Below are 13,987 nucleotides of genomic sequence, written 5' to 3' on the forward strand. Positions count from 1 at the left end.
AAAGAGGACGGCGAGTTGTCCACGCTGCGTTTGATCCAACTTCACAAAAACAGAAAAATGTTTCAGATCTGATTTCGCGGATCGTGTTTCGCTGCCTTCCGCACGGTTACGCCCCCCCGTGGAATTAGGGTTGAAGCGTTTGATGTGAAATCTGCCACACCTTAAGGCGTCAGGTGACCGGCCGGTTGTCTGAGGTGGAGGCGTGGTGGGTGCAGTCCAGCTGGTGGAGCTGCTGCCTGAGCGTCTCCGCTGCTCTGCGCCTCCTTTGATCTTTTTATAGCAGCAGATGAGACAGAATCAGTGATGGTTCGCTGCCCACGAGGCACACTGAGCGCGTGTGACCTCATTTCTCCTCCCCGCTCCCTGCTGCACTGCACGGTGGGGGAAGCGAGCCATTATCATTTCTGCCAAGTCACCGGTCGATCGTGCACGTGCGCGCGCACGCAGGGTTGAGCTGAGGCGCTCCTGTGTGCACGAGTCTGCAGCAGCGGAGCATAAACGAGTTTGTCAGAGAAGAAGACGATGATGGTTGTTCACGGCTGGCACGGCGGGTCGTCCACTAAGGTGGGAGTTGGTGGTTCGATTCCTGTCTGCACAGTGTCCTCCATCCATCACAGTGTGAAACGTGGGCGTGTCTATGAATGACGCGTGTTGAAACACTGTATCAGAATCAGCCCATTAATTATTTACTGGACAAAAAGTGAATTCTTATTTTTAACTCTGAGCCGAGTCAGAGTTAATCAGAACATCCAGCTGAATGTCTGTAAGTAATCACATTACATTGTCAAACTCAGGAACAATAAAGAGCACTACCACAGCTGTGGGTGTAGGGCGGCTGCGGCTGGTGACGAGTTAAACAGTGCGGTCAGTCACGTCTGCCTCCTGAAACACCGAACCCAGCTTTAAAACCGATCGATCGTGGCTCAAGAGTTGGCAGTTCGTCTTGTAATCGGAAGGTTTCCAGTCTCGGTCGTTGTGTCCTTGGGCAAGACACTTCACCCGTTGCCTACTGGTGGTGGTCAGAGGGCCCGGTGGCGCCAGTGTTCGGCAGCCTCGCCTCTGTCAGTGCGCCCCAGGGTGGCTGTGGCTACAATGTAGCTTGCCATCACCAGTTTGTGAATGGGTGGATGACTGGTTGTGTAAAGCGCTTTGGGGTCCTTAGGGACTGAGTAAAGCGCTATATAAATACAGGCCATTTAAAACATGAGTTCACCAACAGTTTATTCAACAAAATGCCCCAAAGCCATTTTCTTCCCTTAAAGCAGCGCACTGAGCACTTGATAACAGAGCAAATGGACGTTAAGAGAAATTCTTTTTCATACCGGCAGACACCTGAAGCATCATGGGAGTCGTAGTTCTAAAACCAAGCAAACAAAAATCAAACAATGAGCAGCTGTTTATAAATAGTTTATTCACCTTTACAGTGTTTTTATTTCTTTATAAAACAAGGAGAGGAGGAATAAAAGAAGCGGCGGTGGGGTCAGATTAACATGTTGCCATGGTGATATAGTTTGTAGTCAGGTGACTTTTTTGTTTATTGATTGGAAAATAAAATGAACACCTGTGTGCAGCTGACATGTGACACGAGGCTCGGAGTCGGGTACAAAACCACATCTGATCGAGACCAGAAACACCGCCCCAGAAAGGGGCCGTCCTTAAACAGCAAAGCAGAAGGAAAGTTAATGTTAGCATTGTGCTAGCGACCGCGTTTAAGCTAATGTTAATGACTGTTTTTGTCGCCGTGAAAACAGAAGCTGAGCAGCTGTGTAGCGTCCCGCGTTCGTTTTAGTTTTCACTGGTCAAATGCGTCAAGACGCGTCGTCAGCTTTAACGGATTTAAGGTGCTCGTGTTTATTTTGTTACTAAGATACCCAACAGCAGGAGGTGGGGCTTAGTGATGAGACCACGTCTGTGAAATATAGATTTAAAGGCAAAGAGCGAGCTGCCTGTTAATGACACCAAATAATTCTGGATGTGTTGAAACAGCCATTAAGTGTTAACAGGAGGCCAGGAAGACACGGGCCCACATTTATTTCTTTATTAAACCTCAGTTAAAACGTATTTCACCACACCCTGTAGACTAACCAATCAAAGCTTGGTCCACTAAAGCCTGGCCAGCATCTTCTGTTTGGAACAAACCGTCTCACTGAAATCACACTCGCTGTCTTCTGGAAGCATGCTGAGGGGCAGCACCCGTGGCTCTATTTGAAGCTTTGGCCACGTTTAGATTGAACAGGAGCGAGAGGAGATACACTCTACGCCAATGATGTGTTGTTTTATGTTCAGGACTCAGATCTGGGGAACAGCTGACATCAGCTCATCAGGAAAGCAGAGAAATAAGACAAAAGCAGAACAGATGGCTAAACAGCCGGATCTGGACGAGTTTCTGTTGTTGTTTCTCTGACTGGATCAACAGACATGGTTTGGGTACACAACTCCGAGGAAACGTCTGAAACTACTGAAGGTGTGGTCATATGACAAATCCATCTGATTTACTTGAATGAAAGGAGGCTGAAACACTGACACTGGTTTGTGAAATGCAGAATCCGTTATTCTAACGAGGTTCTCCGCGAGGATAGCACGAGCAGACTATGTCACATGTTTTGATGGGTCCCAGTTCCCTTGTGGGATCAATAGAGCATCTATCTACAGACTGTTGCACAGAGAAACGGTGACACCTTAACCTTACGGCGAAAAACAAACAGAGTGTGAACACAGACTGTAATTACAAACGGACCCAAACTCAACAATTAGAAACACAAAGGCGTCCGAGCCTCATCTTGGCAGGTTTGGTGAAGAGATGCAAACAGCAGAGCTGAAGCGCTGTGTGGTCGGGGACAGAAACAGGACGTCTGAGGAGGCAGGAAGTACCGGAGCTTGTCACAATGACCGCTTTTCCACTGGTGCCAGAACCAGCACACAGATCTGAGAATCGTTAGCAGATGTTGGACTAATGTCTGCGGGAAAAGCACCCCACCCAGAGTCTGCCAATCACTGGATGAATTTCTTGCGGTAGGCCCTCCCGTAGCGTTTGACGTCACGGGTCCTAACTTCAGGAGCAGCAGGCTCTCTGGTGGGGCCGCTGTTTCAGCACCACATCAGTGGGAAAGAGGCAGGCGTGGTGCATTAAAAGGCAAAATTCAAGGTTCCTTCACACCGAGTCGCCGCAGAATCCCTGATGATGTCAGAATGGGGGAGGAGTTTGACCCCAGCTCTGTTAACAGGTGACCACTTTCTATGAAACTCCAGGTGAGGTGAAGAGCTGAACGGAGGTTTGTATACAACCAACAATGAAAAGACACTGAGCACCTTGAACAGTCAGAGACGTGGACAGCACCTGCCTGGCCTCAAACACCTGAACCTGCTCAGCAGTGGAGAATATTACCAACATGAAATACTACAGCACTCAGTCTTCCACATTCGGACCCATCTCTGAATCTCTGCAAGCTTCCCTTTGGGTAAAGCGCTGAGGTCTGCTGGAAAATCATTTGGAGAACCACAAAGAGTCAAAACGCAGCTTCTACCCATCGTTCTGGACTCGACCAGGACCTGCCCCAAACCTCATCGAGTGACTGCGCTTCAGTAAAACTGTGGGCTTTAAGAACAAATCCACCTGAATGGAGTCAAACATTGGACTGTGGTACAGGTCTACACTACACCCTGGTCACTGCTGAACGGGTCAGTGACAGGACGTGAGGCCAGGTCTGATAGCACCTAACAGGACTCGAGACAGGAAATGCTGCTGTAAAAATCCCAGTGGCTGTACGGCCACGCTGACGACACAGCTGCTGGGCATTAGAGATCAGGAGTGGACGAACACGCACGCTGCTGGTAGAGAGCACCACAGATGGACGACCAGTCCTGGGCTCGCTCAACAAGGTGCACTGCAGGCCCAGGACCTGCTGCATGCACTGGCTGTCAGTAGCACCAGGCCACGGCGTTAGACGTGCTCACACAGGATGCCGTTTGTTTGGCTAAATGTCAATCTAACCTAAAAGCCCTCGGCACTGCTGAGGAGCCATTAGATCGGTCATAAGAGAGAGCACAAAGGAACAGTTGGCAGTTGCTCCAGCATCATCATCATCATCATGAACTCTGCAAACATGTTCAACCTTGGACGGCAAGAACGGACGAGCTCCCAAAGATCTGAGGGTCAAACACACCTTCAGATCTTCTCCTTTTAGGGTCAAGCTCAAGGTTCAGCATCTTATTTATCCTGATTGCAACTGAACACGAGTGATATCATCATTACTGATGCCTCTGCCTTCATTACAGGTCACCAGCTCTTTGACTTTAAACACATCTGGAGATCAAGATGGGAGTTTGATGTTTTTTTACTGAAGGCATCGGCACTACAACTTTGGAGTTTGTGTTTTAGATCCTCACGGTGCATCCTGTGTGACCAGACCTGCCAAGACCAACAGGTTCAACAACAGAGACCCAAGATACCACACCTACGATGAACTATCAGTCATAGCAGGGTCCACGATAGCTTTTAGCACCAAATGTGAGGACGGAAATCAGGCGTCAGGACTAAAACTTCGACCTGTGCCCGACCAGGACGCAGATGACCCTGTAGCTGCTCCGGTCCATCGGACAGACTTTTATACGGTGTGACTGGCTGAATCAGACGGTGTTTATGGTCACTGCATTAGGCCTTATTATACTGTACATGTAATATCTTAACTATGCAGAACGGTGGATGTGCAAGAAGCTTAATGGTCAAAACAGTCGTCCAAGAGCCCGCTTTAACTTTACAAATGTTGCATGGCAAAGCCAAACCTCCAGTAGCTTAAATCTCTCTAATACTCATTCTGTCAATTTGAAACAAGTCTCAAACCTGCTGTGATGCCAACGTGACTCTCCAGCCATCGTCCCTGGTGTTAAAGGTACAATTTGCAAGAATATAAGTGCTTAAACGTCTCCAAGAAGTAGTAGTGAGTAAAAACGATTAATAGTCTATGGACAGAGTAATAATTCTAGAGCGTTACCATTCTGAAAGATCAGAAACCAGAGACACACAGAGGCTGACCATCGTGATGGAGCCGCTCGGTCAGCGTTTCACCTTTTTTTTTGGGCAGTGATCCCAAAATCCTCATGACCCCGACGAAGTCCCAGTGTCCATTTAAAAGATGCTCCAAATGGACCTGGCAGATCTTTAGCTTAAAGTAGTTTTACTAAAAAGAAATCCATGACATTGTAATCACGGCACTCCCACGCTGCGGACTGACCTCCGGCTGCAGACAGCCAAAGCTCAAACCTCACAAACGGCAGCTTTATGAGGACTACAGCGCAACACGAGCTGAATCAGGTCTCCCGCACAGACGGAGCTCGCCTGGAATATTTACAAGGCCGTCAAGATTCACTCGAGTGTCCTTCATAAAGTGCATGCCAGACACCGAAAGCCAGCGCTCTGGAGTCAAAGATTTCTGCTTCAGTCTGTGCTGGGGGGCTAGCCTATATAGGTGTGTAGCTTAAAAGCAGATCGCTGCAGGAATGGTTATACTGTGCAGTAGCTCATTTGTCGTTTAGCTTAATGATTGATATATTTCAGAGTACAACAAAAACAAGGTTCTTGGAAGTGTAGGAGCTGATTGAAAGACTGAACAGAGTCCTTCTGTGCAAAACTGAGGACAGACAGAGAAGCAGTGAAGCACGTGTTCACGCTCGGGTCGCACTCAAAGCGTCCTTCAGCAGATGATTGACGGAGCTGCAGAGGATTGGGAATAATAAAGTTTCTCATCTTCACTGTGACATTCAACAGCAGGTTGTCGCTTCTCTTTGTGCGCTGCTTTGTCCCAAACTGGGTCCAGATCAGCGATGGGACCCGTCCGGCTGGGGTTCAGACCCACAGCCCAACCCAATTTAGACTGGATTAAACAGGCTGCTGCAAACTGGATCAGGAGTTTCCAGTTGAAGGTGTTTGAAGTAATCGGGAGAATAAATAAATGCGGTCACGGTGACCCGGGGGCTCGACCTTTTTAAATCAGCATCTCTTTTTACAAGAACAGATTCGTCTCACCTAAAGCTGATATTTTGCCAGGTTCATCACATGACATGACCGTCTGCCATCATCAGCATCGTGGTTTCACATTTTGAGTCAGGTAAATGAGTTTGGTTGTCCCGCAGTGATCCACGTCTCAGATTCAGGTGAAGCACAGGAACTGGCCTTCAAAGCTCCACGTGGGTCCACGCTCGACCTGAATTTGAGTTTTCAGCGCACAGAGAGAAGCGTCAACACTGAGAAAGCCTGAAGAGAGCAGAGATGAAGAGTCCAGACCGCTCAGCACGAAACTGAAAGCTGGTCGGGAGGGGTTCGTCCCACAGACACCGCGGCGTGGTCACTACAGAAGTCTACTCGTCTTTCCGTTTGTCTAGATTCAAGTTTTACTCCTTTAAATTGTCCATTCCTGCGTCACACTGTCCGCTCGCCTGGCCCCGCCCACATGCTTACAAATCCATGTCATGTGATTGTCCAGCTGTGTAGAAGTTTGGGGGGTGGGGATGGCGAAAGTTTTCTGATCAGAGCTCTTTGCATCCAGAGTCCCACTGATCAGCTGCGGTCCGCCGGTGATTCTCCCCGTTAGCTAACCGCCCGCTAGTCTTCGTCTGCGTTCACGAGTGTATACATACATACATACATACTGGAGATATATATACACGTATATAGCTGTATGTTTGCGTATTAGAGAGAGAGAGTGCGTGTGTGTCAGACTTTTGTGATCTGATTGTGGTCTTCGTCTTCAAACCCCTCGTTCTCAGGGTCCGAGTCCGTTGTGTCCGAGTAGCGGTAGTGATCCGGTTCGTTGTCGCTGGCGTCTGGCGTCATCGAGGACGTGCTGCTCGCGTCACAGTTGGCTCCTTCTTCTACCGTCTTGGTGAAGAACAGTTTCACCTGAAGCAGAAGAAGAAGCAGACCGTCAGTCTGGAGGTCACCTGCCTGCTGCTAACCAACCTCACTGCTCACGCTTTTAAACTACAGATGGCGGGCAGCGGCGCTCATCGCTCTCTGTGCTTCTAACGAGTATACACGCTAGCACAGCAGAAATCATCTTCCTGGTCATTACAGGCTGGGTTTGTGCGGCTCGTCAACTTAACGAGTCTTTTTCTTAAAGAACAAAACAATCAGGATATTTACTCGGCGCCATCGGCGTCAGCGGCGTCGCTGCTCAGCAGCTTACCTTGAAGTTCGGGGAGAAGTTCCTGTTGGCCTTGTCCTTGTTGGCCTTGTCCAGGTCGTTCTTGGTCAGCGTGAGGACCAGGTAGTCTCTGTCGTTGGTTTCGCTTCCCGGTGTCATCGGGGTCTGCGGCGTCCTGTCGAACAGCTCTCTGGGTGTCCCCGCGCTGCCGTTCTCCATCCTCTCTGGGACTTCCTCCGGACCCGGGATGAAGAAGGTGTTGATCCAGAAATGGAACATCTTCTCCTACAATGAGAAAAAGCAGTGAGGAAACCAGCCCGGCCGTCCGCTCTGCCATCGTGGACACGTGTCCGTCTTACACCTCCTCTGGTCCCCGGAGAAAAACCTGTGCTCCTAAAACTGATGCTGAACATCTACAGTAAAGACTAGTTTGAGTTTGGCACTGAATAAACAAAGCTGACCTTTGACTGTGAGGAAATATTCAGTCCTGCTCAGACACGGGGTCTGCACAAGACTCAGCACTGACCACAGACGGACCTTCGAGGTGAGCCCAGACAAATTACACCAGGCCACATGTGAACCCCGCTCAGGACAACAAAGAGGACTCCATCACCTCCTCACCTTCTTCAGCACCTTGTTCTGCTTGTGGAAGAACTCCACCTTGATGTCTCCACAGACAGGAAGTGGCTGCGGGAACTCAAACAGCATCAGTTTGTCTTCCCTGCGGGTGTGGGCGGGGTTAGAGGTGTGGATCTTCACCTTTAGCTGGTACACGACAAACTGGGGGTCTGCGGGGGAGCACAGGGACACCCGTTAATTCAACTGAACTCGCTCGAAGCGACGGCAGACTTACTGCTCGAGACTCACTGCAGGTGCCTCCGGTGAACATGGGGATGGTTTCAAACAGCATCTTGTGGAAGAGCAGAGCCACCGGTTTGTACTGCAGCTGGTTCTTCAGCAGGAAGTTGTAGTAGATAACGTAGCGCCGCTGGCTCGGGATGGTCACACCCTGAACATCAACAGATCAATCGTGAGGTCAGGTTATATCAGAGTCTTTCAGCATCCTCGTCAGCAGAGTTAGAATTCATCCATTCTGTCACGCTCATCCTTGTCAGGGTTGCAGGGGCACCCTGGGAACGCCCGGACGGGCCGCCAGGCTGTGGCAGGGCTAACAGAGACAGATAATCGCTCACACTCACACCTGTGGACAGTTTAGAATCGCCAGGTAACCTAACCCCACTAACTGCATGTGTTTGGACTGTGGGAGTACCCGGGGAGAACCCCCGCAGACACGGGGAGAACATGCTCAGGGTTTACCGCCCAGTTACAACCTTATTTATCACAACAGCTGCTCAAGGCGCCTCGTATCACGAGGTAAAGGCTCCACATTAACAAAAAAGGTTACCTTCTTGTCGTGGGTGCGGACCTCCCCGTAGAAGTCGAGGGCCTCCTGAGCTTCCTGGAACTTGCCCCGGTGCAGCAGGTAGGCGCAGATCATCACGCCGGTGCGGCCCTTTCCCGCCTTGCAGTGGATGGCGGCGACGTGCTGCTCGTCCTCGCTCAGCCACTGGTCCAGGTCCTCGCAGAACGGCTTTATCAGCTCCAGCTGGGGAGGGTTGTGGTCCTCGAACGGGTACTGAGCGACTGGGAGAGGAGGAGCAGAGCGACGGCTCGTTACCCAACACCGGACAAACACACTGCCTCTCAAAGGTCAGAGGTCACAAGAGGACAGGCTCACCTTGGCAGTTGAACTTTGACGCGTCGTAATGTCGCTCCGCACATCTGTGGACAGACACACAGATGTTAGGACTGACCGCCTCGCCGGCAGCTGTCGGCACCTCTGAAGGAATGTTTAGCTCGCTGACGTAAGGAGCTGCGGTGAGAGGCGGAGTCCACCTGACAGACGCTCACCTGAGTACGTTAAAATGAACCCCTCACCCACTTCTCTGTGCTTGACGTCACAGTATTATCCTGTTTGTTAAACCCGCGCTGCTGTCAGCACACCTGGACCTGCTGAGCTGAGTCGGCACGCCTGTGGGCGGGGCTCCTCACATGAACATTTCCCACATCAGTGAGCGAGTCAAAACTTTAGAACTGAAGGCCCGTCAGAGCGTCACACACTTTCACTTCAGCCACAATTTTATCTCCCACCAGTCACAAACACATCACCGTCTGTGCCGTGAAGCACCTGAACACACCTCACACCAAAGACAGTCCAGTAAAACCAGGCTCGACTCCTGAGGGCCCCGGTCCTAACAGTCTGGTCTAAACTCAGCTTTATGACCTGAACAGGAAGTTTTCATTTAAAGACATCATCAGGCGATCACAGAGGAAAACAGACTGAGTACTCACAGGTTGTAGATCTTATAGTGATGCTTGTGCTTCGAGTCTAAAAACCTGAGAGGAGAGGAGAGGCGGGGAAAACTGTTAGAGAAGCTTTAAAACAGACCAAGTTTACTCACACGGCAGCTCCACGATGACATGTGGAGTGTTATTACAGTGTTATTACAGCGCTATCACACTACAGTGTTATTACAGTGTTTGCTGTGAGGCTGAGGTGAAAGTCTTTCATCCATAAATCCTACGCCGAGCAAACCAGCTTTAAAAACCAACAAGTGGTCTCTGCAGCGCCCCCTGCTGGTGTCTGAACACGACACACGAACGCGGCTTTAACGAGGCTGACGTCACATTTCGAGCGCGTCTGTAATCAATAAAATAATCTTCTATTATTGCTCAGCTGATCTGATTGAAGCTCGCTCACTTGCACATTTCACATTTTTGTGGCCCACCTTAAAGCAAACTTCCTTTTGATTTGCCAGGTTCAGGAAGCCTACTGAGGAGCTACTGCTCTGGACTCACTGGAGATCAGTTTTCAGTGGAGCGATCAATGAATCTATGTGTTCTTTCTGAGCGTGGATCAAAGAAAATCTCCAGTTTCAAAGTTTTGATGGTTTTCGTTTGTGTGTCCATCCAATTTTTAAGATTTCCACCTTCGCTAGCAGCAGCGATCATTAATCCGTTAACAGGAAGTGACCCAATAACCTTAAAAACTGGGTTGTGCATTTTTTCAGTACGGGATCAGATTTCACAGCGTTGTTTACAGGAGGCGCTGCTGAGCACTAAAAACATGGGTCGGAGAAGGTCAAAGGTCATCTTACCGAACCACGTCGTCGATGTTGTTCCTGTAAACGCCCTCCAGCCGCTCGGCGGGGAAACCCATCGCGATGATGTTTGGATAAATGTCTGATGGAGCGCCGCTCAGGACCAAAGGTCTGAACACAGCTGGACCCAAAAACTAGCACTCAAACATCCAATCACAGAGCTTCATACCATCACATGATTAGTCAGCTCTCTCTCCTGGACTCCTCCCCCTTTAAGACAACCTTACTGGGTTTGGCTGCCCCTCATAAACAGAAGGTCTAACAGCAGGTGGGCAGCGCATACGACCGAAAACACAACAGTTCCTCTTTAAAAATGAATAAACCATCACATCATTGGAAACAGTCGAGTTTCCCTAATCGATCAGTTTACCTCAGAAGGTGGTAACAGGTCAGGTATCAGAGTCAGCTGACAGGAAGTTTGCCAAAGCAATGAATCAACTGTCAGAAACCTGAAGAGGTCAATGACGTAAAAACAGCTGAGTGAATAAAATGTAACGTCAGGCGTCTGTAAAGGCACATTCAGGCAGCACCCCTACTCTGATCAATAATCAAACTGATCGGGACTTTCACTGTGCTGATCATACTCAGTCCCTCCACCATAAGTGGCTGTTTACTTTCTGATCAGTCAGTCCTGTTCAGTCAGCTGCATGTGGATTGATGCCTTCAGCCCTGCAGGAGGTCCTCTGAATCAAACTTTATTAACACACGAGAGAAGCGAACACCACTAAATATGACCAAACAGAATAATGAATCATCAGTACTGATCGATAGATTTGATTAATTCAGTGCTGGGTTTGTTATTCTACCAATAACACACAGGCTGATCGATAATCAATATTCTGACCTACAGCAGATGCACCAGTGCAGCCTGGAGATGCTCCAACAGACCTCACGCCGAACTGCATTGAAAAATCTGCTAAATTAAGACTAATTAGCAGACGTGTCAGTGTGAAGGGACAGCATGAAGACGGCCGCTGCAGAAGAAAACCAGCGGAACATCTGGACCATGAAGAACAACCGAGAATAGCCCTCAGGCACGAGCCAGCAGACACGAGCCCGCCTCTAAATGTGCGATTTTTCTAACAGAGTCCGGCTGCTCATCAGCAACATGCCCCACACCGAGCCGCCTCCTTAAATCACAGTTTTTCTGAACAGGCTTCTGCACGGCGCTCTCTCTCTCTCTCTCTCTCTCTCACACACACACACACACACACACACACACACACACACACACACACACACACTCACACACACGTAAAAAGGATACAGGTCAGGTCCAGGTCGAAGCCGTCCTCCTGGTACCGCCTTTTGTTCCTGCTCACAATCCCCCGGATTCTGATTAAGGCAGCCATCGCTGCGCCCCGGCCTCCGGAGAGGTCTGTCAGCGGGTCAGAGATCACCGGGAGACGGTCTGTTTTACTGCGGAGCCTCTGCTGTCTGGTTACCCTGGTAATCCTGGGCAGCTAGCTCGCAGCTAGCCGGCCTCCAGTCCCGCGATTTCCAGATTTAAAGAATAACCCGCAGAAAAATAAAGCCAAAATAAAATCCAGTAGAAACCTCGACCCGAAGCAGCACGAATCGGTCCCTTTATCCGGCCTGCTCGCTGCCTCCCCGAGCCCCGCTCTGGATGGATGCTAGCCGACCTGCTAGTAGAGACGCATCCGGGCTGTCGCTGCTCTTTTCTGGATCAGAACAGGGGAGCTCCGAGGCCTCCTCCCCGCTCCCGCAGCGGGCCCGGGTTTCCAGGTCCCCTGCCTGCAGACAAAGACCATCTGCGGGAGGACGGCCGGTGCGGAGCCGGTCCTCCGGACGTATCCAGCGGAGCTGTTCCCGGCCTATGAGCGCAGGAGAGACGCCGTGCCTGGATGCAGGTGAGTGGAGAGAAAACCTCTCCGCCTCGGTGCCTTTGAGCAGAGCGACTAGACGACAGTTACGCATGCGTCAAGTCTGCAGCAGGACAGCAGGAGAGAGGTCCACATCCGCCCGCCTTCAAAATAAATGACCTACCTCAAAGGACTTTTTTTAAGCGTTTCCTCAAATGAATTTAAACACTATCATACAAAAAACATATTTTACGTCCGCAGTACAACCTAAAGACTTTAAGGACTTATGTGTTCCATTCATTCAAGTTATTTAAGTATTTTTGTTTTAAATGAATCGATCCCAGTGGTGGGTTAATAGTTCAAACACTTTTGAATCTTTCAAGAAAAATATTTCACTTTTCACCAAAACAGCAGCAGAACAGCAGATTTACATCCACTCATCATCAGAGGGATACAGATGCTGCCAAATTTACCTATGGTGATAATAATCATGATAATAATCATCTGGACAAGAAAGACTCATATGTGAGAATGCTGTTCATAGACTTCAGCTCAGCATTCAACACCATAATACCACAACAACTCATCTGTAAACTGGACAGACTGGGCCTCAGCACCTCCCTCTGCAACTGGCTGCTGGATTTCCTCAGCCAGAGGCCTCAAGCGGTGCGGGTGGGCAACAAGGTCTCAAACAGCATCACCCTGAGCACGGGGGCTCCACAAGGCTGTGTGCTCAGTCCTCTGCTCTTCACCCTGCTGACACATGACTGCACACCAACCTACAGCTCCAACCACCTTGTGAAGTTTGCGGACGACACAACGCTGGTGGGGCTCATCACCAAGGGCGATGAGACCCACTACAGGAAAGAGGTTGAGCTCCTGACCACGTGGTGCAGAGACAACAACCTCCTGCTAAATGTTAGCAAGACCAAGGAGGTTATTGTCGACTTCCAGAGAGGCCACACCTGTCACCCCCCATTGACCATCGACGGCGCTGTGGTGGAGAGGGTGAGCAGCACCAAGTTCCTGGGGGTGCACATCAGTGAGGACCTCTCCTGGACCACCAACACAGCATCACTGGCCAAGAAAGCACAACAGCGCCTCTACTTCCTGCGCAAACTCAAGCGGGCAAGTGCTCCACCACCCATCCTGACCACATTCTACAGAGGAACCATTGAAAGCATCCTTTCCAGCTGCATCACTGTGTGGGGCGGTAGCTGCACTGACTATAACAGGAAAGCTCTACAACGCATTGTGAGAACAGCTGAGAGGATAGTTGGTGTACCACTCCCCTCCCTGCAAGACATCTACACCACCCGCCTCACCCGCAAAGCCATCACAATTGTCAACGATGCAACCCACCCCGCGCACTGTCTGTTCAGCCTCCTGCCCTCTGGAAAGAGATACAGAAGTCTCCGCTCCCGCACTACCAGGCTCACCAACAGCTTCATCCACCAGGCTGTGAGACTGCTGAACTCTCTCCCCTCCCGGCTCCCAGCCAGCAGAAACACCAGACTGGCAGAAGTATAGGAAGACAGACTGGACTCTACCCCCCCCCCACCCCCCACCCCCACCCACTCTGCATTGAAATTGCACACACCTGCTGCTATATATTTTTAGTATTTTTTTTTAGCACTATTTATATTATTTATATTACTATTACTGCTGCTACAGTCTTATGCTGCATTAAAACAAAAACCCTTACCAACCACAACCTGGGACTACCTCAAGTAGATTAAGATAAGATAAGATAAGATAAGATAAGATAAGATAAGATAAGATAAGATAAGATAAGATAACCTTTATTAGTCCCACACGTGGGAAATTTGTTTTGTCACAGCAGGAAGTGGACAGTGCAAAAGTT

The 13,987-nt window shown here is 49.8% G+C and overlaps 1 protein-coding gene across 1 annotated transcript; it reads right to left on the reverse strand.

Moving 5' to 3' along the window:
* Positions 1–1,391: 1,391 nt before the first annotated feature.
* ptenb (phosphatase and tensin homolog B) lies at positions 1,392–12,325 on the reverse strand. Its single transcript, XM_063482392.2, has 9 exons — positions 11,568–12,325; positions 10,298–10,382; positions 9,492–9,536; positions 8,878–8,921; positions 8,545–8,783; positions 8,007–8,148; positions 7,761–7,927; positions 7,182–7,424; positions 1,392–6,895 (listed from the first exon to the last, which is right to left on the reverse strand). Exons 1-9 carry the CDS (start codon positions 11,650–11,652, stop codon positions 6,710–6,712), a joined length of 1,236 nt encoding a protein of 411 aa, XP_063338462.1. The 5' UTR covers positions 11,653–12,325; the 3' UTR covers positions 1,392–6,709.
* Positions 12,326–13,987: the final 1,662 nt, after the last annotated feature.

Source organism: Pelmatolapia mariae, linkage group LG8 (genome assembly GCF_036321145.2).
Source record: "Pelmatolapia mariae isolate MD_Pm_ZW linkage group LG8, Pm_UMD_F_2, whole genome shotgun sequence".
Classification (NCBI taxonomy): Eukaryota; Metazoa; Chordata; class Actinopteri; order Cichliformes; family Cichlidae; genus Pelmatolapia; species Pelmatolapia mariae.